The following is a 25,417-nucleotide window of genomic DNA, read 5'->3' on the forward strand; positions in this document are numbered from 1 at the left end:
TTTTCTTTTTTTTCTTTTCTTTTCTTTTCTTTTTTTTCTTTTCTTTTCTTTTCTTTTCTTTTCTTTTCTTTTCTTTTCTTTTCTTTTCTTTTCTTTTCTTTTCTTTTCTTTTCTTTTCTTTTCTTTTCTTTTCTTTTCTTTTCTTTTCTTTTCTTTTCTTTTCTTTTCTTTTCTTTTCTTTTCTTTTCTTTTCTTTTCTTTTCTTTTCTTTTCTTTTCTTTTCTTTTCTTTTCTTTTCTTTTCTTTTCTTTTCTTTTCTTTTCTTTTCTTTTCTTTTCTTTTCTTTTCTTTTCTTTTCTTTTCTTTTCTTTTCTTTTCTTTTCTTTTCTTTTCTTTTCTTTTCTTTTCTTTTCTTTTCTTTTCTTTTCTTTTCTTTTCTTTTCTTTTCTTTTCTTTTCTTTTCTTTTCTTTTCTTTTCTTTTCTTTTCTTTTCTTTTCTTTTCTTTTCTTTTCTTTCTTTTCTTCTTTTCTTTTCTTTTCTTTTCTTTTCTTTCTTTCTTTTCTTTTCTTTTCTTTTCTTTTCTTTTCTTTTCTTTTCTTTTCTTTTCTTTTCTTTTCTTTTCTTTTCTTTTCTTTTCTTTTCTTTTCTTTTCTTTTCTTTTCTTTTCTTTTCTTTTCTTTTCTTTTCTTTTCTTTTCTTTTCTTTTCTTTTCTTTTCTTTTCTTTTCTTTTCTTTTCTTTTCTTTTCTTTTCTTTTCTTTTCTTTTCTTTTCTTTTCTTTTCTTTTCTTTTCTTTTCTTTTCTTTTCTTTTCTTTTCTTTTCTTTTCTTTTCTTTTCTTTTCTTTTCTTTTCTTTTCTTTTCTTTCTTTTCTTTTCTTTTCTTTTCTTTTCTTTTCTTTTCTTTTCTTTTCTTTTTCTTTTCTTTTCTTCTCTTTTCTTCTCTTTTCTTCTCTTTTCTTCTCTTTTCTTCTCTTTTCTTTCTTTTCTTCTCTTTTCTTCTCTTTTCTTCTCTTTTCTTCTCTTTTCTTCTCTTTTCTTCCCTTTTCTTCCCTTTTCTTCCCTTCCTTCCCTTCCCTTCCCTTCCCTTCCCTTCCCTTCCCTTCCCTTCCCTTCCCTTCCCTTCCCTTCCCTTCCCTTCCCTTCCCTTCCCTTCCCTTCCCTTCCCTTCCCTTCCCTTCCCTTCCCTTCCCTTCCCTTCCCTTCCCTTCCCTTCCCTTCCCTTCCCTTCCCTTCCCTTCCCTTCCCTTCCCTTCCCTTCCCTTCCCTTCCCTTCCCTTCCCTTCCCTTCCCTTCCCTTCCCTTCCCTTCCCTTCCCTTCCCTTCCCTTCCCTTCCCTTCCCTTCCCTTCCCTTCCCTTCCCTTCCCTTCCCTTCCCTTCCCTTCCCTTCCCTTCCCTTCCCTTCCCTTCCCTTCCCTTCCCTTCCCTTCCCTTCCCTTCCCTTCCCTTCCCTTCCCTTCCCTTCCCTTCCCTTCCCTTCCCTTCCCTTCCCTTCCCTTCCCTTCCCTTCCCTTCCCTTCCCTTCCCTTCCCTTCCCTTCCCTTCCCTTCCCTTCCCTTCCCTTCCCTTCCCTTCCCTTCCCTTCCCTTCCCTTCCCTTCCCTTCCCTTCCCTTCCCTTCCCTTCCCTTCCCTTCCCTTCCCTTCCCTTCCCTTCCCTTCCCTTCCCTTCCCTTCCCTTCCCTTCCCTCCCCTTCCCCTCCCCCTCCCCTCCCCTCCCCTCCCCTCCCCTCCCCTCCCCTCCCCTCCCCTCCCCTCCCCTCCCCTCCCCTCCCCTCCCCTCCCCTCCCCTCCCCTCCCCTTCCCCTTCCCCTTCCCCTTCCCCTTCCCCTTCCCCTTCCCCTTCCCCTTCCCCTTCCCCTTCCCCTTCCCCTTCCCCTTCCCCTTCCCCTTCCCCTTCCCCTTCCCCTTCCCCTTCCCCTTCCCCTTCCCCTTCCCCTTCCCCTTCCCCTTCCCCTTCCCCTTCCCCTTCCAAAAATGCAAAAGGTTTAATAATAACTGTATTATTTAAGGAAGAGGGTGGCTATTTTTCTTCAGACATGTAGAAGGCATTGTAACAGGATCAGTTTAACCCAGCCTTTTGGCATCATGATTGTAATGGCTTTTCCTATGTCTGCACCAAGCTCCTGAGCCTAAATGCTCAGGATGAATCAATCTTTTTTAGAGTGTACTGAAACCTAGGTGCCTTCTGGGGAGATAACATTTCAGAAATGTACTATTTCAGAATAGTATAGTGATTTCAGAATAGTATTGAAACATGCTATTTCAGAAAGTACAAAATTATTGATTTCTGATGATCACATGCTTTTGAACTGTATCAGGCTGAAGTGCTGAAGTGCTGTTTGAACTCTCTATCCTCATCTACCTCATGTTCTGTGGAAAACAGATCTTAATTTTGTTTTCTTGTTGATGAGTATCATTGTAGATTAAAGAAGTAGCTTTTCCCCCAGCATGACATATCTTTTCAGAACACAGAAAGGAGTGGGGTGGAGAACCTAATGACTCATAAGTGTAATAGCCAAATGCTTAAACTGTTATTATCATGCCAGGTAACAACATTTTTGTGGCAGAGAGTGGCAAGAGAATGGGGATATGTTTATTGTGTGAAAGAATCTTCCTTTGCATTATTAGAACTCTACTCCCGTGCCCTGAGCTATCAGTATTCCACTTTATGGTCCAATAGAGATTGGCACCACAGCAGAGATATTTTGTTCTAGTCTTTTAGCAGAAAGAATACCTGCTGTTACTCCCAAGTAGACAAACTGTCTACTGTGGATATGTCTATGACCAGCAGCACACAGACCACTTCTGCTTGATGGACAGGGAAGCACATTGTAATTTGGAGGCTTAGCAAAAAGAATAAATTGAAAAGAGCAGTTTGGAGTCTCCTGAAGTTCTGTTACAGTTACCAGGAACTCATCTGTGTCCTCATATTTCTGTAGCACACTTGAAAACCTGAGGTGTGTAAAGTGACGCAGAGCATTTAGTGCTGTGTGAAGATGACAAGGTGTCCATGCTGGCTGAGCAGTTTTGAGAGTCCCTGCCAAAACAGATGTGTGGTTCTCACTGAAGACCAGGGCAAGGCTTTCAGTTACTGTGAAGATCCATGGCAGGGGGATGCCGGAGTTTTAGCTGTCTTCCTCTGTCATCCCAAGAGTCTTCTCATAAAGCCTGCAATGCTCTCCTCTTACACACTGAGCAGCAGGTTGGAACACCATGTAAACAAAGCAGTTTCAGCAGTGGCTTGGGAACATGCAGTGTCTCTCAAGTATTTGAACTATGGATGAAGTCAGTTCCTTGATAACACAGAATATGTGACTGTCTGAAGCACCAGAATGTCTGTGCTGGCACTGTTAGTAGCAAAGCACTGCAGCTGGATCCCCATTTGATCCAGACAACAGAAGACCAGCTCCTGTAAACAAAAGAAGTCTGTCTGAGAGAAGGAAGCTTGTACATCCAACAGAAGATAGGTCTGAGTGGCAATATCAAGCATGTCATGAAGTCACCAGAGCTGAAAAAGAATCATAGCCAAATATAATGTGTCACAAGTGCCAATTAAATGATTTACAGTTTAATGCTTCATAGTTTAGGAGAAGAGAACGGGCCCAGGGGGCAGACTTCGTTGAATTTACTTTTGGTTTCTCAAGCATGTTGTTCTGAGGAAGCTGAAGGAGAGCTGCCGTGATGAATTTTGACTTATAATGGCCTTTGCAGTTACCTTCCATTGTAGTCTGTTCATCTTCTACAAAACTTGGGAGCTTTCCGATGGAAATACTAAGTAAGGTATCTATCCAGACAATATGTGCGATTCTTCTGGAGAAAATCAAGCATTTCACTAATGACCTGCTATAGACCACTGACTGAAAAAAACAGTTACCTTTTTTTTGTTCTCCTCCATCAACAAGTGTACAAACATGCAAGAATAAAGCAGAAACTTATTCTTACTCTAGATGAATATGGACATATGAACAATACAAATCCAGCCAAAAAACAGAGAAAAGTGTGAATGAAATGGATAAGTGAATATTAATCACAAAAGCCTCTTTTCTTCTTCTTGTCTTCCATTTATAAACTCTTGGAACTTGATTCTGTTTAAATGTTGCTCCTTACAGAACAGCTGTCTCTGGATTACTGCATCATCAGAGAAAGAATTAGATATGGCTTTGTTTCCACCTCTGTTGGCTCTGCTATGTTTGCCCACACAGTAAATTGGTTGGTTATGTATGACTGAACCTGGAAAATTAAATCTTTTTTATGTAGGAAGATTACTTCTAATGAAATTTGCATATAAGCATAGGAGTTGCCTTTTCCCCACATCCAAGATTTTAATGCTTCTGTAAATCCTCATTTAGAAGTTGTAGCTTTTAAATTGATTTAATTGCTTCTTTTTATATCAAGGGTGGATTCACAATGAGGTTACATTTATTCCTTTCCCCGAGGGAAACTGGAGAAGTAGGAATTTTTCTTGAGTTTCTTCTGCTGCTGGGTATTTGCTGTTTGCTTCTAGAGCTTTGGCTGAACCATTGGTTCTCAATGTATTGTGTCTGCCATGCTGGTGAGGGGAGGCTCCATGAGGGTCTTGGTCTGGGTTTAAAAATAGTAATAGCAGAGAATCCTGGCTAGCTGGGAATGCTGGACTAATGGGGCAGATATCAAGCAGGATCTGCAAATCAGTTCCAGTGGATCAGTGGTAGAGAAGGCAACAAGCAATGACAAATCACTAAGCTAGCCAGCCACATGCTTAGTGTGTTGGAAGGTGGATCTCAGTCACTCCAGTGGTTATATGTAACATTCTGGCTACTGATTAGTGACTGAAGTTCGTTTACACTGCCTGAGCAGTTGCAAGTTGTGTTTGGCTCAAGTGCCAAACGAGTACATTGACTGCACATGTCACTCGGTCTACTGTTACCAGCACAGTTACAAATTGCCTTGCCATTGTGAAAATCATCTTACAGTCTTCAATTATGGTTGCTGATTGCGATGTGCTTGCACCTAAATTCCTTGGGACATAGGAGGATCCTGCCTAGTGCTTGGTGCTGCACAAGACTGCCTGCCACAGGATAGTGTCAGCAGGCTGTGCCATAAAAATGCTGAGGCTGTGAACTGTCATCATAAGGTGTCACTGAACTGAAGGTCAGATGTCACTTTGGCAGGAGTTGTGAGTCCTTCTATCATGGATACCAGTCCAGTTCCAGTTTGCTGTACAGCCTGAAGCTTGTTCTCTCCACAGTAATTTAAAGAATACAATGGCTTTTCATCCTGATTGTAAAACAGGATTTTGGACATAGTTGAAACAGTGGCTCTAATCCAAAACTTTCTTCAGCTGAGCAGTGACAATCTCACAAGTCCCAGATTGAGCCCCACATTAGTATCCATGTGAAGGGCAACTTTGTTTTTCTCAGATTCTCAGAACTTCTTGTGTTTGAACTGCAGACATGACCTTTGAAAAACAGAGAGATTTATTTATAATTGGCTAGATTTGCAAGCTTGCTTTATTACATTATTTCCTGCCCAGAGTTTCTTAATACTGAATAGAAATTATTATGAAAACTTCTTACTTCAGGGCATTTCCAGGCTAGCAGGGCTGAAGCAGAACCTGTCACTGCTGGTCCACTTTTATTTCTGGAAAAATGCACTAAACCAAGCCAGAGTTCAAGTCCACAAGAGGAATGCATACACACATAACATTCATGCACACACTCAGTGAGTTAGTTCCAACTCCTGTTGTGGGACTTTCAGCCTGATGCCTTTAAACTGTACATAAGCAGTTGCTCTGCTAACTTGATGTCTCTTTTTTCTTGCAGCGTCCCGTAAAAATTATTTTACAAATGTGTCTCAGAGTCAGGAATATCCCTATTTTTATATTTTGCCAACTCACTGTCTGTCAGTGGAATAAAAGTGAGAGTCAGGGGGAGAAGCAAACTCAGCATGAAGTATGGGACTTCAGCCTAAAATGTAGTATGGAACCTTTACCTCTGAGCAGAACTGTGGTATCTTTTGCCAGAATACAGTACAGGCTCAAGCAACTATGGATAAGCTGTTATTATTCTGGCTTTTTGTAGCTAACTGTTTTATGCTAAACCCGTAAAGAGAATAAAAAATCAGCTCACTTTAGAGGTGGTGAAGAACTGGACAGGAAGTTGGTACTCACATGTGATTTCCTCACTCTGGTAGTACATGGCTGACATCTTCCGTATACTAAGACCTCCAGACCTCTGCATGATCTGCCTTTACTGCTATAAGGGCATTTAACCACAATAGCAATGAGCTTCATAGGAAAACCTTTAGAAATATGCAAGAGCTTCATCCAAAACCTATTGAACAATCTGCAGTTCAAGCCTCTGACCACACTTCAGCAATTTGAAACTCAAAAGATTTCAGTGTGGAAAGTCTATGCTTCATTACCGTGCTTTAAGGGGAGGAAGCTTAACATGTAATAGAAATGAGTATTAAAACTGCTTACTTCAGAACATTTCCAGGCACAACTTGTTGTAGTAATCCATTTTTGTTCCTGGTGGGGGCTTCCTTTCCAGCCCTTTATGAATTGAAAAAGACTTCATCTCCCTAGACCCCCCAGGATATATTAAGATCAGAACTAGAATGCATTGGAAGAGGAAGTTTCCATCCCACAAAAACTTCAGAATTTTAACATTGAATCTAGTTTCAAACCAAGATGAGGAGTTGACATTTCTAAGCTTTACCGAGAGTTAAATATTCCTCAGGCTTCTGATGCAAAAATGTCAGTATTTTCTTTCTAACTGTTTCCACTAAACCATTACTCTGAGCTGTAGATTAGAGGTACAGTATCCCTATTCACTCCTTTGCCTGTGAAGCTTATCAAGCAGTATCTTCTGTGATGCTTATTTTCATGACGAGTCCTCAGCCACCCCTAGTCATATGAGTATACCTATAGGTCAGTGTCTCAGCAGGCTTGACTAGTTCTGCAGCCTAAGTGAATCTACTTTTCCTGATAGTTGGGCTTCTCCTATTGTGTCGCATCTGTGGCATCCCTGATAACAGCCATTTCAAAACCTCCCCTCTGTGTTTTGTTCATGTTATGGGTAGATGCTGAAAGAAACAATTCTGCCTTCATGTTCCTTGCTAACTCTCTGCAGATTTCGGGGGGGATCATGACATATTTTAAACTATACTTTCATCTTTTGTAGTGAGTTCTCAGGAGCCTTGACAGACAATAAAAATAATGATATGGAAACGACATATTCTCATCTCAACTCAGACAACCATATGTTTCTTCTGCTCATAGAAACAAAAGTTAATATCTTATGAACTGTGTATTTTTTCAGGAACACTTTAACATTTTTTGTCTGATCTTTTGCTTTCATAAGAGTCCAGCCTAGATAATGTTTTCATGTAAGAGCTACTAAAAAATAATAGAAGAGATCTGGAGTAGTGTTTTTCATTTTAAAGAATCAGTGACTCCACTGCAAACACTACCAACCTTTTTATTGAATGTAATTATCTCCAAAAGATGGAAGAAGAAAAGCAAAAAGCTCTGCAGAAACCTTGGGCAGAAATAGGAATTTTATTTAATTTCATCAAAATTTCTAATAACATAAAAATATCTGAAAGACTACCAAGTACAGTAAGATTAAAACACATTTTATACATACTGCAAAAGTTTTGGTGTTCACAAGAGGTCTCCATTTTGCTCATACTTCCATTTGAAATACAGCATTTCAGCAAAATAATTATTTTTACACTATAGACTAAAAATGGCTGTCCATCTCAAAAAGAGCAATGAACCTCAATATAACTTCCTTTCACACCAGAGATTTTCTTGGCAGTTTCCTCTACAAGTTGTGACCTAGCTCCAAATTGCTCAATTTATAAATTAACTTTAATCAGAGTATAGCCCATGGCAACTGAGCTAATGATTCATGAAGTTAAAAAGACTTTAAAGTAGTAAAGGCTGGTTTTGAAATTGGTTGACTCATACCTGGGTTTAAGATCCAGTCCTTTTCACATCCAGGTGCTTCACATGTTCTTTTCAAAATAGGAAAAGGCATGCAGATCTGGAGAAGACTCCAGACTGAACCATTGAGTGAACATAAAATATGTTATGATCAGATATGAAAGGGAATTCTGCCCTTTCCTCTTATATCTGGGTTCCTCAGCAGGACCTTTCTCACTGTGGGTGCTAGTGACCCGTAATGCATTTGAAGGAAATTCATCTGATTTGTAGCATTATGTTGTACAGTTTTCAGATCATGCAAGTGTTTTTTTTTTTTTCACATCTTATCTATACGGAGACATTAATGAAAGTTAGAGCAAACTATTCTGTGTATATCAAAGGTGTTTCATCTCCTGTAGGAATTCTCTTATTCAGAACAAAAAATAGACCTAAATCTTACATGGTATCAACCATATAATTTATATATCTGTACTTGATAGCTCTGTATGGAGTAGTCACAATCAAGACAGTCTTGACTTTGCTTCAACTATCTAACCATTATTTGTCAAGGTGTTTCTAATGTGATAAAATGTCTCCTGCAGTCTTGGTATGACTAGGTTTTCAAGGAAATGTATCATTTATGTGTGATTCTTTCTCCATTAGCCCTCATTAATTCCCCTGGAGACATAATATATTGCAGAATCATAGGAGACTGACCCAGTTCTGACCCAGTAGAAGTGGGTAAAGCCAAAGAAATTTGATAATAGTTTTCATCAAGCCTGAATCTAAACCTATAATGATTTAAGTTAAACTAATTATACTATTGATATGACAGATAACCAAGGAAACCACTATTGTGCCATTAGTAAAATAATGGTGTTAGAAATGGGAATTGAATCGCTAAAAGTAAATACTGGATATTAATCAAAGCCATTTTCACAAGCGAGTGAAGAGAAAGTGTCAAACCCAGAAGTACATCTCACCCTAGCAGTGATCAGCAATTCTTCACACGTAGATTTGCACAAATAGGGAATATTAGTCTGAATGTTTAAGTAGGCAAGTTAAACATGCAGCTTTTATGAGTCTCAATAAGTGCCCTATTTGCTCTTATCAGTTTCTAGGACCCAGCTCTCTGATTTAACTGAAACTCACAGACGCAGGAAAATTTAAAGCTGAATAAACACTCTATTTAAAATTCCCTGTGTTTATATACACTCTCTGCTTGGCTAAGAGTCTTAGCACAACCTCTTTAGAAGTAGAATGGACATACAAATATTTTTTCATTGCTTACTTTGCATGCCAGAATGCTAGAAGGCCTTTCATTTTCTCATATGTATAATTATAACACTGTATGGACTTGCTTAATTTCTTGGATATCAATTATTTATGTGCAAAATTCATAACATGGATGCAGAATTCGAAGTTCAAACAAAAGGCCTACACTAGTGCTGTGCTAAATAAATTTATATTCCATTTATTTAATTTTAAATATATTTAAGTATACATTTATGTTTGATTCTCCTGGGAACTATAGATTTTTTGCAAACTGAGAAGCCTAGTTTATCCAAGTTTTAAAATTTTGAACCAAACAAATTCCACATAAGCATGAAGCCAGTTTCAGAGCAGGTAATTGCATTTCTGACTCTCAGTTCTTTTGTTTTAACCCTTCCCTCCTTTTTTATCAGATCTTTAACAATGTCTGAACATAGGTATTGAAAGTGTGGAATGGGATTATTGTCAAACATAATTAAAACCACATGGTTTTCCCAAAGTCATAGCAGGTAAAATTTCAATGAGATCTCAGCCATGTTACTATTTATCCCTGCTGCCCTTTACTTATATCTATCTGCTTCCTATCTGTCTTCTTGCCTACTTCAGGCATTTTTCTTTGTGAAACTCTAAGAAGTGTAATTTCTGATAGGACTCTGACCAAGAAATGTTCACAATGCCCTTAAAAAAACGGTCTCCAACAATACTCTTTTCTTTCTCTAGACTGCAAAAGCCATTGAGTACTAACCTGCTTACTATCTCATGTCTGAATTCAGTTCAAACTCCCAGCCAGATTTGCTCAGCCTCTTACATTGCTAAGGTACTTTATGGCCCTCTAGAGATGCTGAGAGATAAATTTGGCAGTGATTAGTTGCAGAGGTGGATCGAGCAGTCAGTCAGTAGGTGCTCACATTGAACTGCACGTCTTTCTTCTCTCTTGCCAGATTGTTGGCTGTGACCACCAGCTGGGAAGCACTGTCAAGGAAGATAACTGTGGGATCTGCAATGGCGATGGGTCCACCTGCCGTCTGGTTCGAGGCCAGTATAAGTCCCAGCTCTCAGCAAATAAACGTAAGCTGTCCCTTCTGGTAAAGTGCCATCTTGCCCTCTTAGTGAAATACGTGTTTCTTGCAAGCTAGATTTCACCCCACTCTTTTTCAGGCAGTAGAATGGTCACTTACAGATCTCCTTCAAATGTATGAATTCTTTCTGAGGTTTCCTTTCAAACGGTTTACATACATGCTGTGAAAATTTGAGATTATAAACATTGAAAAACTTTTAAAAATCAACTCTGTGTTTACTTTCTGCATTTATCCTTCTCAGCTCTGTTTAAATACCTGTCACTTTAGCACTTCGTCTGTGTCAGCATCTTGCTTACTTGTCACTGTAAATGTATCTACATAAGCATATCTGGGATCAGGGTCTTATTTATTTGCTAGAATGACTGGATTACTTTTGGCTAGTCAATACCTTAATTCAGTGTTATATCCATAAAATAATCCCTGTTTCTCAAGAATTATGTCTGTTTTGTCTGTGTCATGAGCAAGACATTAAAAACCTACGTAAGCCAGACTGCCATGCAACATGAGAAAAATCAGAAAGGACATGTGCAGCAGTGGCCAAGTATCAGCAGAGGTGTTCTGTGGGCTCATTTTGGATTTTTATTTGCCTAACAGAGAACAGCATTCAGTTTTGAGGACTGTGCGAGGGAAATTGCACAGTGACCTTTATTCCAGGACTGTCCCAATAGTTTCTGAAGTTGCTTTTATCTCAAAACCACACCAGACACAGTCTTGAGTTTATCATACTTAATTAATTGTTTCTCAGTGCTCATATCCACTTCCCTTTTCCATGCAGTTTATATCATGCAAAGGCATAGGAGAAAGATAGTACTACAGAGAAATTCACAGAGCTTTTAAACACTTAGCACTTTCTACAGGAATGGCTTCCTCAGTATTTATATGAGTAGTATATATCTCCCAGTAGCCTCAGAAACAGAAGAAAAGCAGGGCAAGAGGCTATATGACACTGAATTCTCTCTTACATTTTTATGAGAAAGGAAGCACCTGTTTCTACGTTTTTGTTTCTATTTGTAAACAAAAACAAAACCAAAAGCTCCAAAAAAACTTAGTTCATTCCAGAAATATAATTTTATCTTAGCCATAAACTTAGGTGATTAAATTTTTTTAAGTCTGCAGAAAGTGAATCTTTCTTTTTATCATAATATCTCCTTTTGGAAAGAGTGTATGTATCTTCCTATGGAGATTAGCTGTATTTAAGCAGATTTCTTTGTGTTCACCAAGGAGCTAGAGAGTTGATCCCATAAGTGGTGGGTGAATTCTGCTGATCACCTAGTGCAAAGCTAGTGTTTTTCTAAAAAATAATTGACATCTGCTAGTGAAGTAGATTACTTTTAAAAAAAGAATTGTAGAAATTGCTATGCTGAGGCAGAATAGATACTTCTGACTACTCTTGTCATGTTTGACAAAAATAGAAGCAGTTCCATAATTCCACTGAGTATCAGTAGTAATGGAGAAGAAGAAACAACTCCATTTTTCATCATGAGAACTGACAGTGAGATCATTTGGACAAAATCCAAATTCAAAATCTAAAACCAGAAGTAACTCATCTCTCACTAGAATCTGATGTATGTATCTGACATACAACCTTTGCCTAAATCCTTGCACACTCTTCACAGCCCTGGGCCACTGTCCTCTCAGTTTTCTGGGACTCTCCCTTGGCTCCCTATACATTTTCTCTGGAGGAGACCAACCACCCGTTCACACACTTTGCACCTTTTCTTCCTCATGGATGCTCCACAATCTGCTTCTCTCATTGTTGGAAAGAACTGTGACTAAATAATACCATGCTTACTTTCACATGTTTCTTCACAGGAAATGTCTCTTTCTTATCACTCTTAACCTCAGGAAATTATCCTTCAGTCCCTACTGCTTCTGCTTTTTGAAAGCAGGAAGCAGTGTGATAAGCATAAATCCCACTGAGCTTTGCATTTCACATAAAGTGTGCTAGGATTTCAAATGGAAAGCAATGACAAGATCAGGTGAAATATAGTCCTAGCAATACCCTGGAGCAGAAGAGACATACGAAGCATATATGATATATATGCTTGCATGATCTTTAAACTGTCTGATTTTTCTGTGACTTATCAGTGAGTTGTTAACTCTCCAGCACAGAGCTCAGAGAGACAGTCAAAAATAATAATGACATGGGACTGTCCTTAAATAAGACTTGTAAAAAGACCATTAATATTTTTTGAAAAATTGAAGTCATTGTTTTCCCAGACTCATTCCAATAAATGTGATATATATACAACAAATGATATGTCATATTCATGGATTTTGTTCCCCAAAACAAAATGTATTTATCCTACTGGGTATGTTTAATATGAGTGCCAGAATGGTACCAATAAATCCAGAATTAGAATATCAGTATTTAATGAATTTTGTAACACTCAAATATTTTTATTTTCAAATAGAAAATTTTAATTTTGTGTATAAATGAAAGATGTCTATTTTTGCTAATTAATGTGATATCAGAGATGTGTATGAAGAAAATCTGTGTTGAATAAAGTTTAACTCCAGTGTTACAGGAGTCTTAGGAGATACTGAAATTTCTGGATAGGTTGAGGAAACGTCAAATTAGATTTTGAAAATGGAGACAAGGTTCAGAAGAGCCTGGGCACACGAAGAGGCTTTATCTCCATGCAACTCATATGACACTCAGAGATATATCAGACTGCCTACATTTCACCCCTCACTTCTGGGATATTAAGAGGGCACAAAAGTATGGGTATTTCATACCATAAAGCTCTCCAATATAAGACTGCCAGAAATTCTTACGATGCATGACTAAATTTAAAATTTAAAAGGGTTCTGGCTCACTTTTATATATATTGTAGGTTTGGATGAATGAATGTGTTGTTTAGAAGAAGTCCCTGTTTCTTGTAGTTTTCCCTCTTTCTGTTGCTTCTCTTCATTTTTTGACATAAAATGACAACATTACTATTTTGCTGGTAACTGAGAATCCTGTTTTAGCTAGGCTGGAATGGTTTCCCAGTTTAATCTGGTCAGAAACTTAAGGCCCCAGCTCATACGTTGGGATGAAAGGTAATATGCTTTTATTGGCTGAGTTAGCCTTATCTGTCAAAGAAACATGTTGCTTTGAGAGCAGAGCTATAGATCCTGCTAGCAGGCATTATATGGCACAGATGTGAGAATTTCTAATGAACAGATAGTGAAAAGGGCTTCATTCCTCTCATATCTACCACCTCCCCTCCAAAAATCCTGTTAGACGTGCATACTTCTTCTTTCCCGACTTCTAGTTCTAAGAGGAGGAGGCAGAAGGGACAGGGAAGGGTGATTGAAGAACCTAGGTATGGTTGTTAGTCCAGGGCAGTGTTTTCTGGCTACCCACTTCATGACCCAGGCATAGAGTTGGGAGCATTTTCTAGCATCTTTCTACACCTTTCCTTCCTGTCCTCCTTCATGGTGTTACTGAGGTTGCTGCATCTTTAGAAATGCTAACCTAACTAACTTTCACAGCAGCATGTGATGTACATGCTAATTCACACCTCAGTTTAAATCCAGTTGACAAAGCTCCCAAAGGCTTTATAGGTGCAATATCCTGCTCTAAAACCTGTTTACATGACAGTCTAATGGGCTTCTGTTTTTCCAGGGGTTTTCTGTTAGTGGTGTGGAAAGCAAAACAGAATTATAGCACTTCTAGTCATTAAAATGAAAAGGTGTGAAAGGGAAGGCAGTAGGAAATCATCACATAGCATGGACAGAGTCATGGAGAAGCAGTAGCATTCAACTGGGAAAGGGTCAAGTGAAGGAATGAGGTGTCTGGTTAAACATCAGTATAGGCTTATGCTTCTCTGCTTCATCAGCAACACCAATTCAGAAGACTTGGAAGAGGTTTAAGTAGACTTGTGGTGAAATAGGAATCTATTAGTTACTCTTGAAATCCAGAAATGATTATTAAGGAGTTGAGAATTTAAAAATCAACAGGTTTGGGTTCTTCCGAGTAGAAAGTTCTTACTGCATTTGACAATTTATTTTTTCAGAGTTTTAATGTTCTCTTGTAATTTGTAGGGCTGTTTAATTGGTCCAAAAGCTTTTCTTTTGACTGCCTTGTAAGCACCTATTTCACTGCTTATTTTAAAACAAATGTGAATTTCTTTGCTTATTTACTCCATGCATTTTTGCCTTCCCATAGTGGACGACACAGTGGTTGCCATTCCCTATGGAAGCAGGCAAGTTCGCCTTGTACTGAAAGGACCTGATCATTTATGTAAGTTGAAAAAGTTAGTGTACATTTATTTAAGAAAGCCTTGCTAACCTGCAGTGCTCTGTTTACACTGTGGTGTCTGGTTTCCCTCTCTCACATCACTGATTTCAACACAGGGACGAGTCCTGCCCTCAGAAGCTCTTCTTAGACCCAGTTACATCAGTGGTACATGTTCTTTTCAGAGCAGAGCTTGGCCAACATTGCAGAATCCTTTGCCCCTCCATAACTTTTCAGTCATTTCTGTTTGCTTATCATTTGGCTGGCTCACTTGGTGCTAAGGGTTTAAAATTAATAAAATATATCCCACTGAGTGAAGAAATACTGAGGACAGAAAGTACAAGTTTCCCTACAGCTGAGCTTAGTCATCAAGCTCCTCATGACCATAACACATGGTTCTGTTATGATAATCTCTCTCACTCCTGTAGATGCACAGACACATGCACACACACACACACAAAATCACAGTCTAAAGATCAGAAACTGCATTCATGAGTCAAACCATGCTCCTTAGTCATGATATTGCTCCAAGGTGTTAAGACCACTGAGTGCTGCTAGCGGGTCACTTGATAGCTACAACACTTCCCTGCTTCATCTGACACGGAGCTGTGTATCCCAGCAGCTGTGTATCCCTCTTCTCTGGGAGAAGAGTCTCAGGATTTGAGAATACTCTGGGAGAGCTGAAGGCAAATTCATTTATCTCATGTATAGAAACTCCTTGCATTCTTCTCTCTTATCTTCTAATGCAGTAGCTACTCACAAGCTGCTCCTTATTTTGTCATCATCAAATGAACACTATAGTGTTGTAAATGGGATCTACTGTCAGAAAAAAAACCACAGACCTGTACTGCATAACCTCTCAGAAGCAGAAATTACTGTAAGTAGGGCTCCCCTTCTCCTTTTCCCAAAGGTAATAGGACTTTACTGCAGCACAGACCAGTTAGAGACTTCTATGTTTATCAGTGTAAATACAAACATTAGTGTCAGCAAGGAGCAAGGAGGTGAAAGTCCAGATCATTCCCACTGTCTCCATATTTCTTTCGCCCAAAGAATTTACACTCAATGGCAAAATAAGGGGTAGTTTATCAGTCCTGTTCTGTAGCTCACTGCTTGTGTTGAGAAAGCAGTGGGCATGCCATAACCTTTTAATGGTTCTTTAGATTTACAGCTGTGAATAAAGACCAGCAAATTACAGGTTATAAACTAAATAAAAATACATTGTGTTTTTCTTAAAAGTTCAAATGCTGCCTGTACTTCAGTTTTAAGTGGCCCTTTGGGTATTCCTGTGCTGCTCCAGTATGGTTGTTATGATTTTCCCAGTAAACAATTTGCACTTTTCCTTTCTCTCCTGTCTTCTTTCCCAGTATAGATGTTCTCTTCCAAGGTAGAAAAATTCCATACTTTTATTATTTTTTCAGTGAAACTGAGCTACAGGACAGCTTAAAGAGAAATGATATTTTAGCAGGAAAGACTTATCTAAAGCTGTCTTCACTCAGGCCATATCACATTTCAGGACAAAAAGATTTGAATCAGCAAGGTCTGCCTGAGTCACTGGTTGAGATTTAGATTAACTGCTCTGTGTAAACATGAATGAGTCCAAATACATCTCTTTCTTGTTTCAGATGTCTCCATGAATCTTTCTGTTCACCCATCAAAGGATTTTATATATGTATGAGCTACAATCAGTTGGGAGGAGGGAGTATTTTGCCCTGTGAACTTTGGTTGTGGGAGAAGTCAACAGGAGGCCGATTATATGTACACAAGTCTTAAAAACATTTTTATCCCTGATGCATGCAGCCTTGTACAGAAATAAATATATGGCCAAGTGCATCACAAAGGAAGAGACTAGCCTCACTGAAAACCAAGGAATTCATTAATATAGAGCAAATTCTTAGTGTACTGCCTCAGCAACTTCCTTCACGAATTAATTCCCATGACCCATTCTGAAAAGCAGTCTAATTACTGCAATTATCTTTTCACCCCTGTCGTGGTTTAGGCCTCATTGGCAGCCAACCACAATGCAGCAGCTCTCTCTCCCTTCCCCTCCGGCAATGAGAAGGGACAGAGAGCCAGGCTTGGGGTTCAAGATAGGACTGGGATGGGGAAAAATCCCCCTTTTATGATCATGCGCAAAAGGCAGACTCGCTACGGGAAGAAAAAAAGAACATACATTTATTACAGACACTAACAACACATAACAGAGTAGGACAGTGAGAAGCATTGCCACATCTTGAGAACACCTTCCCCCCACCCCTCCCTTCTTCCTGGGCTCAGCTCTGCTCCCGATATCTCTACCTCCTCCCCCAGTGGCGCAGGGGCAGGGAATGGGGGGTGCAGTCAGCGCTGCCACTTCCTTCATCTTCGGTGAGGGGAGTGTCCGAAACTTGTTCCTCCTGCTCCATCGTGGTCCCCCTCTCACAGGAGACAGTCCTCCACAAACTTTCTTTGACTTGAATTCCTCCCATGGGCCGCAGCGTTCCCCACACTGCTCCGTCATGGGTCACTAACTTCCTCCGACTGGATTCCCTCCCACGGCTGCAGCCCTTCCCGAGCTGCTCTGGCGTGGGACTCCCCTGCATGTTGCAATCCTCCCAGTGCTGAATTACAGCAGCGGGGCTACCTTTTCCCATGAGACCCCGGCCTTCTTTGGGCACAGCACCTTGATCAGCTGAGCAGGAGCAACAGGCCACAAATCAATGTCTGTTCCACCGTAGATCTTCATGGGTGTCAGGGGGGAGCCACCCTGCCGTCTCACCACAGGATACAGGGGGTCTCTGCTCCGGCACACCTCCCCCCTCCTTTCTTCGTCTGTTCCTCCACTGACCTTGGTGTTCATGCAGCTGCAGCAACTCCTCCTCACAAGTCCCACTGCCCGTCACCACGTCCCTTCTTAAATATGTTATCGCAGAGGCACAGCTGATTGGCTCAATTTCCCAAACAGAAGTGGAGCTGACGTGGAGCTGGGGGAGCTTCAAGAAGCTTCTCACAGGGGGCCGCCCCAATAGCCCCTCCCCTGCCACCAAAAAACTCCACCACTCACTCAACCCAGGACACCCCCCTAATTAACAACTTAGTACATGCTAATAAAAATGCTTCTATCATTTATTGTCTCTGAAAATATGATTCCATCACCAATTAATAGTATGACCCCAACTAATTCAGATTGTGCTTTAGCTGCTTCTCTGTGTAGGAGAAGATTTTGTGCATAATTTCACAAATACATGTGAAAGGATTGCAGCTTTGCAATCCTCGATGATGAAATACATTGTCACTTTGAAATAACTACAAGAAACAGTTCACTGGTGAACAGGCTGTAAAGCATAATCTGGAGTTGGTGAGGAGGCTAGCTAGATGATGGAACAGATCTACTTTTTGACTGTTGATTTCTATTTAATAAACGATTTAATATGTTTATTATGATTTAACAGTCAGAATTAACTGCTACCAAACAGTACCTGAATTAATGCCCACCTTTTGGGAGTTGTGAATGCAGGGAGCCAGAGGGAAGGGTCAAGAGGGTTCAGCACTCACTTTCCCTTCTTACACCACTGGGATGGATCAGACTACTTCTGGAGAGGAGGCAGGATTGCTGTCATACTGATCTTTCTTTCCTGGATGTCTTGCTTTCAGTTAATCATCTACCACAGCAACATGTGGCTAGTGACCCATCTTTGAACTGAAAGAGGGAACAGCAATTTAACAAAGCCAGCACTCATGGGTGAAGGTCTGAGTCACGCTCCACAAAGGAGCGTGACTTACTGAGAGTGAATTAAACAACAGAAAATATGCCTAACTAGAAATGGATTAATGTGTCTGGAAGAGAGTAAAAATGTGACCTAGGGGTGAGGAGGTGAATGTGGAATTAGAAATCTAAAGGTTGAACAAAGCCAAAAAGCAGATGAAGGAGAAAAAAGAAAAGTATGGGAATGTAAATAAACTGTGGAAAAGAATGAAAAAGTTGCATTATCACAAATGTAGGAGGCAAATCTCCACCATTGCTGTTTTGTGTTGGTTTTCTTTTTCTGCTCTCACTTACTCTTACTCAAATGACAATGCTGTACTTTCCTGTTAATTTGTTTGTATTTGTCAGATTTGGAAATCAAGAGTCTTCAAGGTGTGAAGAGTGAAAACAACCTCAGCTCCACAGGCTCTTTCCTTGTGGGCAATTCTAGCATCGACTTCCAGAAGTTTCCTGACAAGGAGGTACTAAGAATATCTGGGCCTCTCACTGCAGACTTCACTATCAAGGTGAGGGTCATTAGCCATTGACCTCTTAGAAGAACATAAAGTAAGACAAGATGCATTAGAAAGATAGGAGAGATTTTTCTAGATCTTAATTTTCCAGTAGACATTTACCACAAAGCCTAGTCCAGCCTAGCTCATGAACTCTACATTAAATTTTTTATAGTTAAATATCTGATGAAAGCCTCATTGGACAATCCTCAGGAAAAAGGCTGAGTTTATGCCAAGAAAAACATACCCAGTGTATGCCCTAAAGATAAAAGATTAACTTACTACAAGAAAAGGCAGATTACTTTCTGTATGTGTTGCTGAGGTACGTATAAATGAAGGACATGAAGCTTGCTTTGTCCATGACAAGCAAAAAGAAAGAAAGTCTGTATCTTGGGCCCATAATTTTGGGGGTTTATATTAGTGTAATTGCACAAAAGACTGTAAGGGAGTGGAGAATGAGATCCCCAATCTCCAAAATAAATGGGATAATTTTGCTTGAGAAGTCATGGTGTCATTTTGAAGTTATGCTTTGTGTTGCACTGGCAATAAGAATAAAATTATTTCCTACCATTAGAGCATTTCTACTCTTCCAGGTAATATAAAACACATTGCTGGAAGCAATGCACACATTCAGTGGGAAAACACACATACAAAAATGAACATTTGGAAATTACAATAAAATAAATCCTTTTCCAGTAGGCCTAAGGAACTTGAAGGATTTCAGCTGTAAAACTGTAAAACCTGTATCATGTGCAGGACTACATAAATTTTTCAATATGGGCCCCAGAGGAAGATGACTTCACCTTTAACCTAGAACTGATGGCAGCTAGAAGTTTGAACAGTGAACTGGAAAATGCAATGTGATTGGTTTGGGTTAAGCTGGGCTGATCTTGAACGGGTTAGCTTTGGAAGTAGCAGAGCCCTGTAGACTGTCCCCTACCCATTTTACTATGTTAGTGACACAAAAAACAAGCTGAAATTATCAGGACTGATTCACAAGGAGAAGCCTGACCTGAAGAATGCATTCCTTTCTCTTTACAGGTCAGAATGAAAATGCCTTAATAAAACAGATGCTGTTCAATTCAAAATGTCTAGAACACTTCTGCCTGTATTAAAGATGATATCCAGATGATAAACATCAGAGCAATGTAAACAGTACTGCTCACTTTGCGTTATTTGTGCTATGGATTTAAGGCAGCCTTGTTAGTTAAAACATACTTGTTGGGGACAGCTGTTCATGTAGACCAATGGCCCTGAAATTGTAGCAGGAGGGTTGGACTGTGTTCCTGGTATTTCCACTGTTATCTTTTATGACAGGGAAAATACCTTTATCCCTTGGTGCTTGCATTTCCTTCCCTATCAAAGCAAGGTAAGAAGCACTGGTTAAATCAAAGGCTGTAGTCTACTCGTATCATGACTGCCTGGCCCGTGTGAGTGCACAAGCTCTCTAGGCATGGGCAGAACAAATGCTGCTGAGTTGAGATTAAAATATTGTAATATTTCTGCTATGTCTTTGCACCTTTCTAAAGTTAGAGTAGCATGACTCAAGTGGTTTTAATTTATGGATATATCCATTGTCTTTAGTGGATATAGAAAAATGTATAACCCTCCCCACCCTGTTCACAGTTGCAGGATCTTTTCTAAGGTTAGCATTAGATTTTGCCTTGGATCAGGCACTTTAAAATTCCTTGCATTTGAATCACAGCTATAGAAGATACTTTAGATATTAATTTGTTCACCAAGGATACTAATCTATACTATTTAATTATTTTTCTAACAAAATTTTTCAGCTCTGGGTATTCAATTTGTTAGATTTTGTTGGATATAGGAGTGTACATACAACGAAGACGAATACAGGAGTACCAAAATGCATACGTACATCTCAGTTATGTCAGACTTGGCAGCCGCTTTCCATGCTTACTACAGCCATGACTGTTTTGCCTTTGGCTTGTGAAGGTAAAACACTTTTCTTCAAAAAAGCAGATGAAAGTCTTCTCTGCACTATTAGCAAGTTTTCCTCACAAAGTGGGATCTCTTTGGGTGTCAAGATTTTCTTTCCTGGGGCAAGGCAGTTTTTATGCAAACAGATATAAATGAATTTGTAGATGTAGCAGAACTCTAGTTTTAGGATCATTGTCTCCAGTATGTCTATTACAATTCTTTTCAATTGATCCTGAATGTTTTTATTCAGAGAGGTCAAGTTAGACACCTGGATATAATTCAGAAGTAGAAACTCAATGTGGGAGTTGACATTTAAGTTTCTTTATTGGTGACATGGAGTGCTTTAAAATTGCAAGAAGGAACCTCATGCTGTTTCTGTAGGAGCTGAATTGTATAATTGCTAGATTTCTTGACTTTATAACAGTCAGTGGCACATTCCTTGTGTGCTAAACTCTTGGCAATCTTTTCACAAGATATGTGAATTGGAAAAGTAATTCAGTAAAGCAGGTTTTTTTTTACAAAAATAAAGGTGTTATCACAAAATAGGACAACTGGAGTTTTTCATGTTCTTACTTTTTATAGTCATAGTCTGAGAACTGTAAATCTCCATTATAAACTTCTAATGTTTGAAAGGCAGAAGACCTGGAAAAGATGATAACAAACTTAAATTTTATTCCTCAATTCTGAGGATTTCCTTGTTTTGATGTTTTTAATACAGAATTCTGATTCATACAAATAGAAATGCCTTTTTCCTAACAGAAAAAAGTGAAATGTTTGATAAAATCCTGGTGAAATGAAGGTCAGTTTTGCTTGGAAATATTTCTGGCTGACAGTGTGATCTAGAGAACAGAGCAGTAATATCACATAGGAGGGCTTGCCCTTTATTGGCATAGCTGCCACTGATCTGCTGTGTTGCCACGGTCACATATTTACCCGTCTGTGCTAAAATGTCTTCTCTGTCAATATTGTCCATTTCAGACACAAAACAGAGAAACCTGGAGTGGCCATTTCATGTCACACATCTGACTCCTTTGAGCAGGATGAATAAATATTGTCAGATGGGGTCTACAGCTGATAATGTGATGCTAACAGTCATCACAGATCAACTGTTTAAAGCAATCAGCACTGCAAATATGAACCACTTGAGCTATAGACTTACTGAAACAGCCATTAGGGATTGCCAGGGAACGGTTAGCGTTGGCAAAGCACAGCCTGTTAGGGCTTGTTTCACAGGTTGTGGTTTTCATATAGCTGGGGCTGTAGTCCTGAGGTGTGAGGCAGCAAAGACCAATGGGTTTAAAACAAGGTCTGAAGTGTGTTGTCCAGGCTTGGGGCTGGTTTGGAGGAGAAACCACTGTTGACCTAGATCTAGCTCAGACTAGGTTTATGTTGGTTTTCAATCTCTGGTATCAAGAAGAAGGTTTGTTCATAGGGCCTGCATGGACCCATGGCTTTGCATCAGGGATGTATGAGGTTGGATCAGATAAATGTTTGTCTGGAGGCTGTCAGAGGTATTTGGATTAGGATTGAATTTGTATTGATGTTGTCTTTTGTAATGCTAGGGCTGACAAGTTTTGGTTATGGGCTGCTGCCAGAAAAGACTGCCTGGATGACTTTTTGTGCTGGTGGCTGAGGGTAGTGCTGACTGATTTAGAAATGGTGCGAACTGGGTGCCCTTGAGCAGGGTTACTACTAGAGATCAGGATTTTAGCCACCACTTGTCCAAAAAGTTATAAAACAGAGCTCAAACTGGATGCTGAATTATGCAGAGCACTAGAGCTAGCCAGGTAATTCTTATTTCAGTTGTGATATAGCACTGGCAGAAACCACTGGTGAAAGAAATGAATTTGATTAGAGTCCAGATTAACAAAAGAAGATAAAATTGGGTCTTAATCTAGACTTCCTGGGATTTACAAGGGCACGCAGGACATAATGCATGTACAGGCAGCCAGATGGCAGAGGGGTTGGTAGGCCTTGTCAGGCTATGTCCAGGACTGTATTAAATAATCACTTTTGAACCAAGAGCATACAGTGATTTACTTTGTGGAATTAAATAAGAAATTACTTCAATACTCACTTTAGGGCAAAGGCCAAAAGATGCAAATCTGTTCTAGCAGCAAGGACCTACTGTTTATTGCTGGCTTAGCGTTGGATTTTAGAGATACTACCATATGAGGATTGGAGGTGATGACAGTAAGGGTCTTCTCTGTAATTTAGTTTTGATGCTGGCAAAGTTTCCAGTGGAGATTATGCCTCACATCTGGGAGAAGGCTTCAGGTCAGGCAGGAAGTGGTCTTGGAAGCAGACATCTAGTCTTGGAAGCAATAGCAAATCAGGGTTAGGGTGGTGCTCCTCTGAGAAGATGAGATAGAATTAAGGCTGAGCACGTGGAAATAATAAGAGTTAAAGTTTCGCTGTGACTGAGGGAAGTTGTGTGTTATGAAGGTCAAATCACCAAAACACTTTGCTTAGTCTAGAAGAGACCATTGGAATATAGTCCCTTCGTCATTAGACAATACTACCTCTTGAGATTCATGTCTTCCAGAGGTCACTTCTGTAGTAGAGATTGGTCTGTATCACTGGCTTTTAGCAACCAATGTTTGCATTAAATACTTTTTTTTTAAGCAGTAGTCATAAAAATCACCTAATCTGATTTCCAAAAAAGGTACAATTTTTGTAATAATTTCTAAGTAAAGCTCACAGTGATGACCAGCTTGAAAAGAGACCTAGTCATTATTTATCTTGACTAGATCTTGTGAGAAGTTCAGAAATATTGTATGCTTTTTGTCCTGTTTTGGCAAATGAGTCCCAGAAACAGATCAAGGTTACCTCCTGCTTGTAGACTCTTTCTCAACCCTCATCTTTCATTTGGACCATTGCATCTAATGACTCAAATGAGCCACTCTTTGGGAATTTCTATAGTCCCTTTTGCCCTCTTGACAACATTTAGCTCATAGGATGAGTTGCACAATGAACTATGCATTGTGTAAAATAAGGAGTACATCTCATTTGTAAACTCTTCGTGCAGTATTTTCACTGACTGCTTTTGGTTTTCCCACTCTGAGAAAGAGGAAATGATTACTACTCGTTACTTCCTTTCCCCTTCTCCATTACTTCTATATCTGAGATCTCTGTCATCATCATTTGCCTCTTTCCTAGTGTTCTACTCTATTTAATCTTTACTTTTATCAGTTATGGTCCATTGAAGGGTTATCCTTACTTCCCTTCTCGGTCCTTTTTCTGGTTTCACTGTGGTTATATATTCATAATTTTTATAATATAAATAAATATGTAATTTGTGACTAGTATTTAAATATATAAATATATATTTTGGAAATATCCATTTCCTATTAATAAATGTGTAGTTTAATAAAATGTAATAAATATTTAATATAGAGAGAGTGAGAGAGAAAGAGTGACTTACACATAATGGTCAGAACAGTTATGTATTCTACTTGGATTTTTCCTTCCTCTCTGTAATATTCTGTTAATCTTTTTAACTATTTCTGACCTCTAAGCTGATATTTTCAGAGGAATGCCTGTAACAACCCTGCTACTGTTCTGAATGATAGTAGCTAATGTGGAGGACGTTTTCATGTATAATTAGCATAGATAATTGTTTTCTCCTGTAGGCGTTAGTTCTTTTTTACTGCACTTGAATTTAGTCTGCCAAATTTTTGAGTACTTTCACAGTTAGTTTCATTTTTAGTTACCATTCATAATTTTTGTCTCTAGCAAACTTGGTCAGCTCATGGTTGATCCTTTATCCTGTTCATCTGGGTGTCTGTTTAACAACTCACGCCCTAGCACACATGCCTGAGGGATTCCACAGATCCTTCATCCATTGCAAGAACAGTTTATAGGACCATTCTCTGTTATCCAGTCATCAGTCCATGGGAGAATCTTCTTAACTTATGTGAGCTTTGTCTAGGGCCTTTGGTGAGGGACCAAGAAGGAAACAGATACCTAAGCTACGTTTATCAGTGTCCCTCATGAATATCTGGTAAAACAAACCACAATGCTCAAAAAGCATACCCTTTCTAGAGACCCATCTTTGAGTTCTGTTCTTTATTTTCATTCTATTTACTGACCCCATAACAGAGGTAGAGATTATTGTTCTGCTGTTTCTTGCATTAATCATGAAGCTTCTAAAAAATGTTGTTACAATTTTCTGTTTTCCAATGGTTTAAACAGTAGCTTGTTCATGAAGATAGGCTAAATGTGATCATGCATGATTTACATTCCTGTACTCTTCAAAGAGTAAATGATTTTAAACTACTGTGTGGATGCTGTTCATATCTGGAGATGTGTTACCATTAATCTTACATACTTCTTTAAAATACTGCAGATCTGAAATCTATTGTCGGGTTTTAATTTGAGGCAATAGAGACAGCTTCTTAGACATGTTATTTTCTATTCCTCTGACAAATTGCTCCTTGCAATTTTTCCTTTTCCTTTTCTGTAACATTTTTCTGGTATCATCTGTAAATTCCCCAAGTCTACCTATTTAAAAAATCTCAGTTTTAAGTACTATGAAGTTTTGGTGACAACCTTGCTAAATTTTCATCACTTTAACTTTTTTTTTTTTTTTTTGTGGAATTCATTGCCTTTTTATTTTGTTAATTTTATTTTTATACAATGTCTATCACAATAGCACCTTTTTTTTTTTTTTTTTTTTACATTAATTTCTTAGGTGTTGTCATGATTAAATTAATGTTAATAAATACTCTCCAGTGGGGATTAAGGTGGCTCACTCAAAGGTGAATTCTCTTGCCCTGGGAGCACGTTGATGGTGGTGAAATGGTCTTTCCGTAGATG

At 39.1% G+C, this 25,417-nt stretch overlaps 1 protein-coding gene across 2 annotated transcripts in view; it reads left to right on the forward strand.

Annotated features, from left to right (window-relative positions):
* ADAMTSL1 (ADAMTS like 1) overlaps positions 1 to 25,417 on the forward strand; it is a 206,780-nt gene that overhangs the window by 57,379 nt on the left and 123,984 nt on the right. For both annotated transcript variants that reach the window (XM_033003851.2, XM_033003852.2), the window contains exons 5-7: positions 10,063 to 10,189; positions 14,357 to 14,431; positions 18,516 to 18,673. In XM_033003851.2, coding sequence (XP_032859742.1) covers positions 10,063 to 10,189; positions 14,357 to 14,431; positions 18,516 to 18,673 — 360 coding nt within the window. The remainder of the gene's footprint in view (positions 1 to 10,062; positions 10,190 to 14,356; positions 14,432 to 18,515; positions 18,674 to 25,417) is intronic.

The sequence above is a fragment of the Tyto alba genome, unplaced genomic scaffold (genome assembly GCF_018691265.1).
Source record: "Tyto alba isolate M040663 unplaced genomic scaffold, T.alba_DEE_v4.0 Super-Scaffold_42, whole genome shotgun sequence".
NCBI lineage: Eukaryota > Metazoa > Chordata > Aves > Strigiformes > Tytonidae > Tyto > Tyto alba.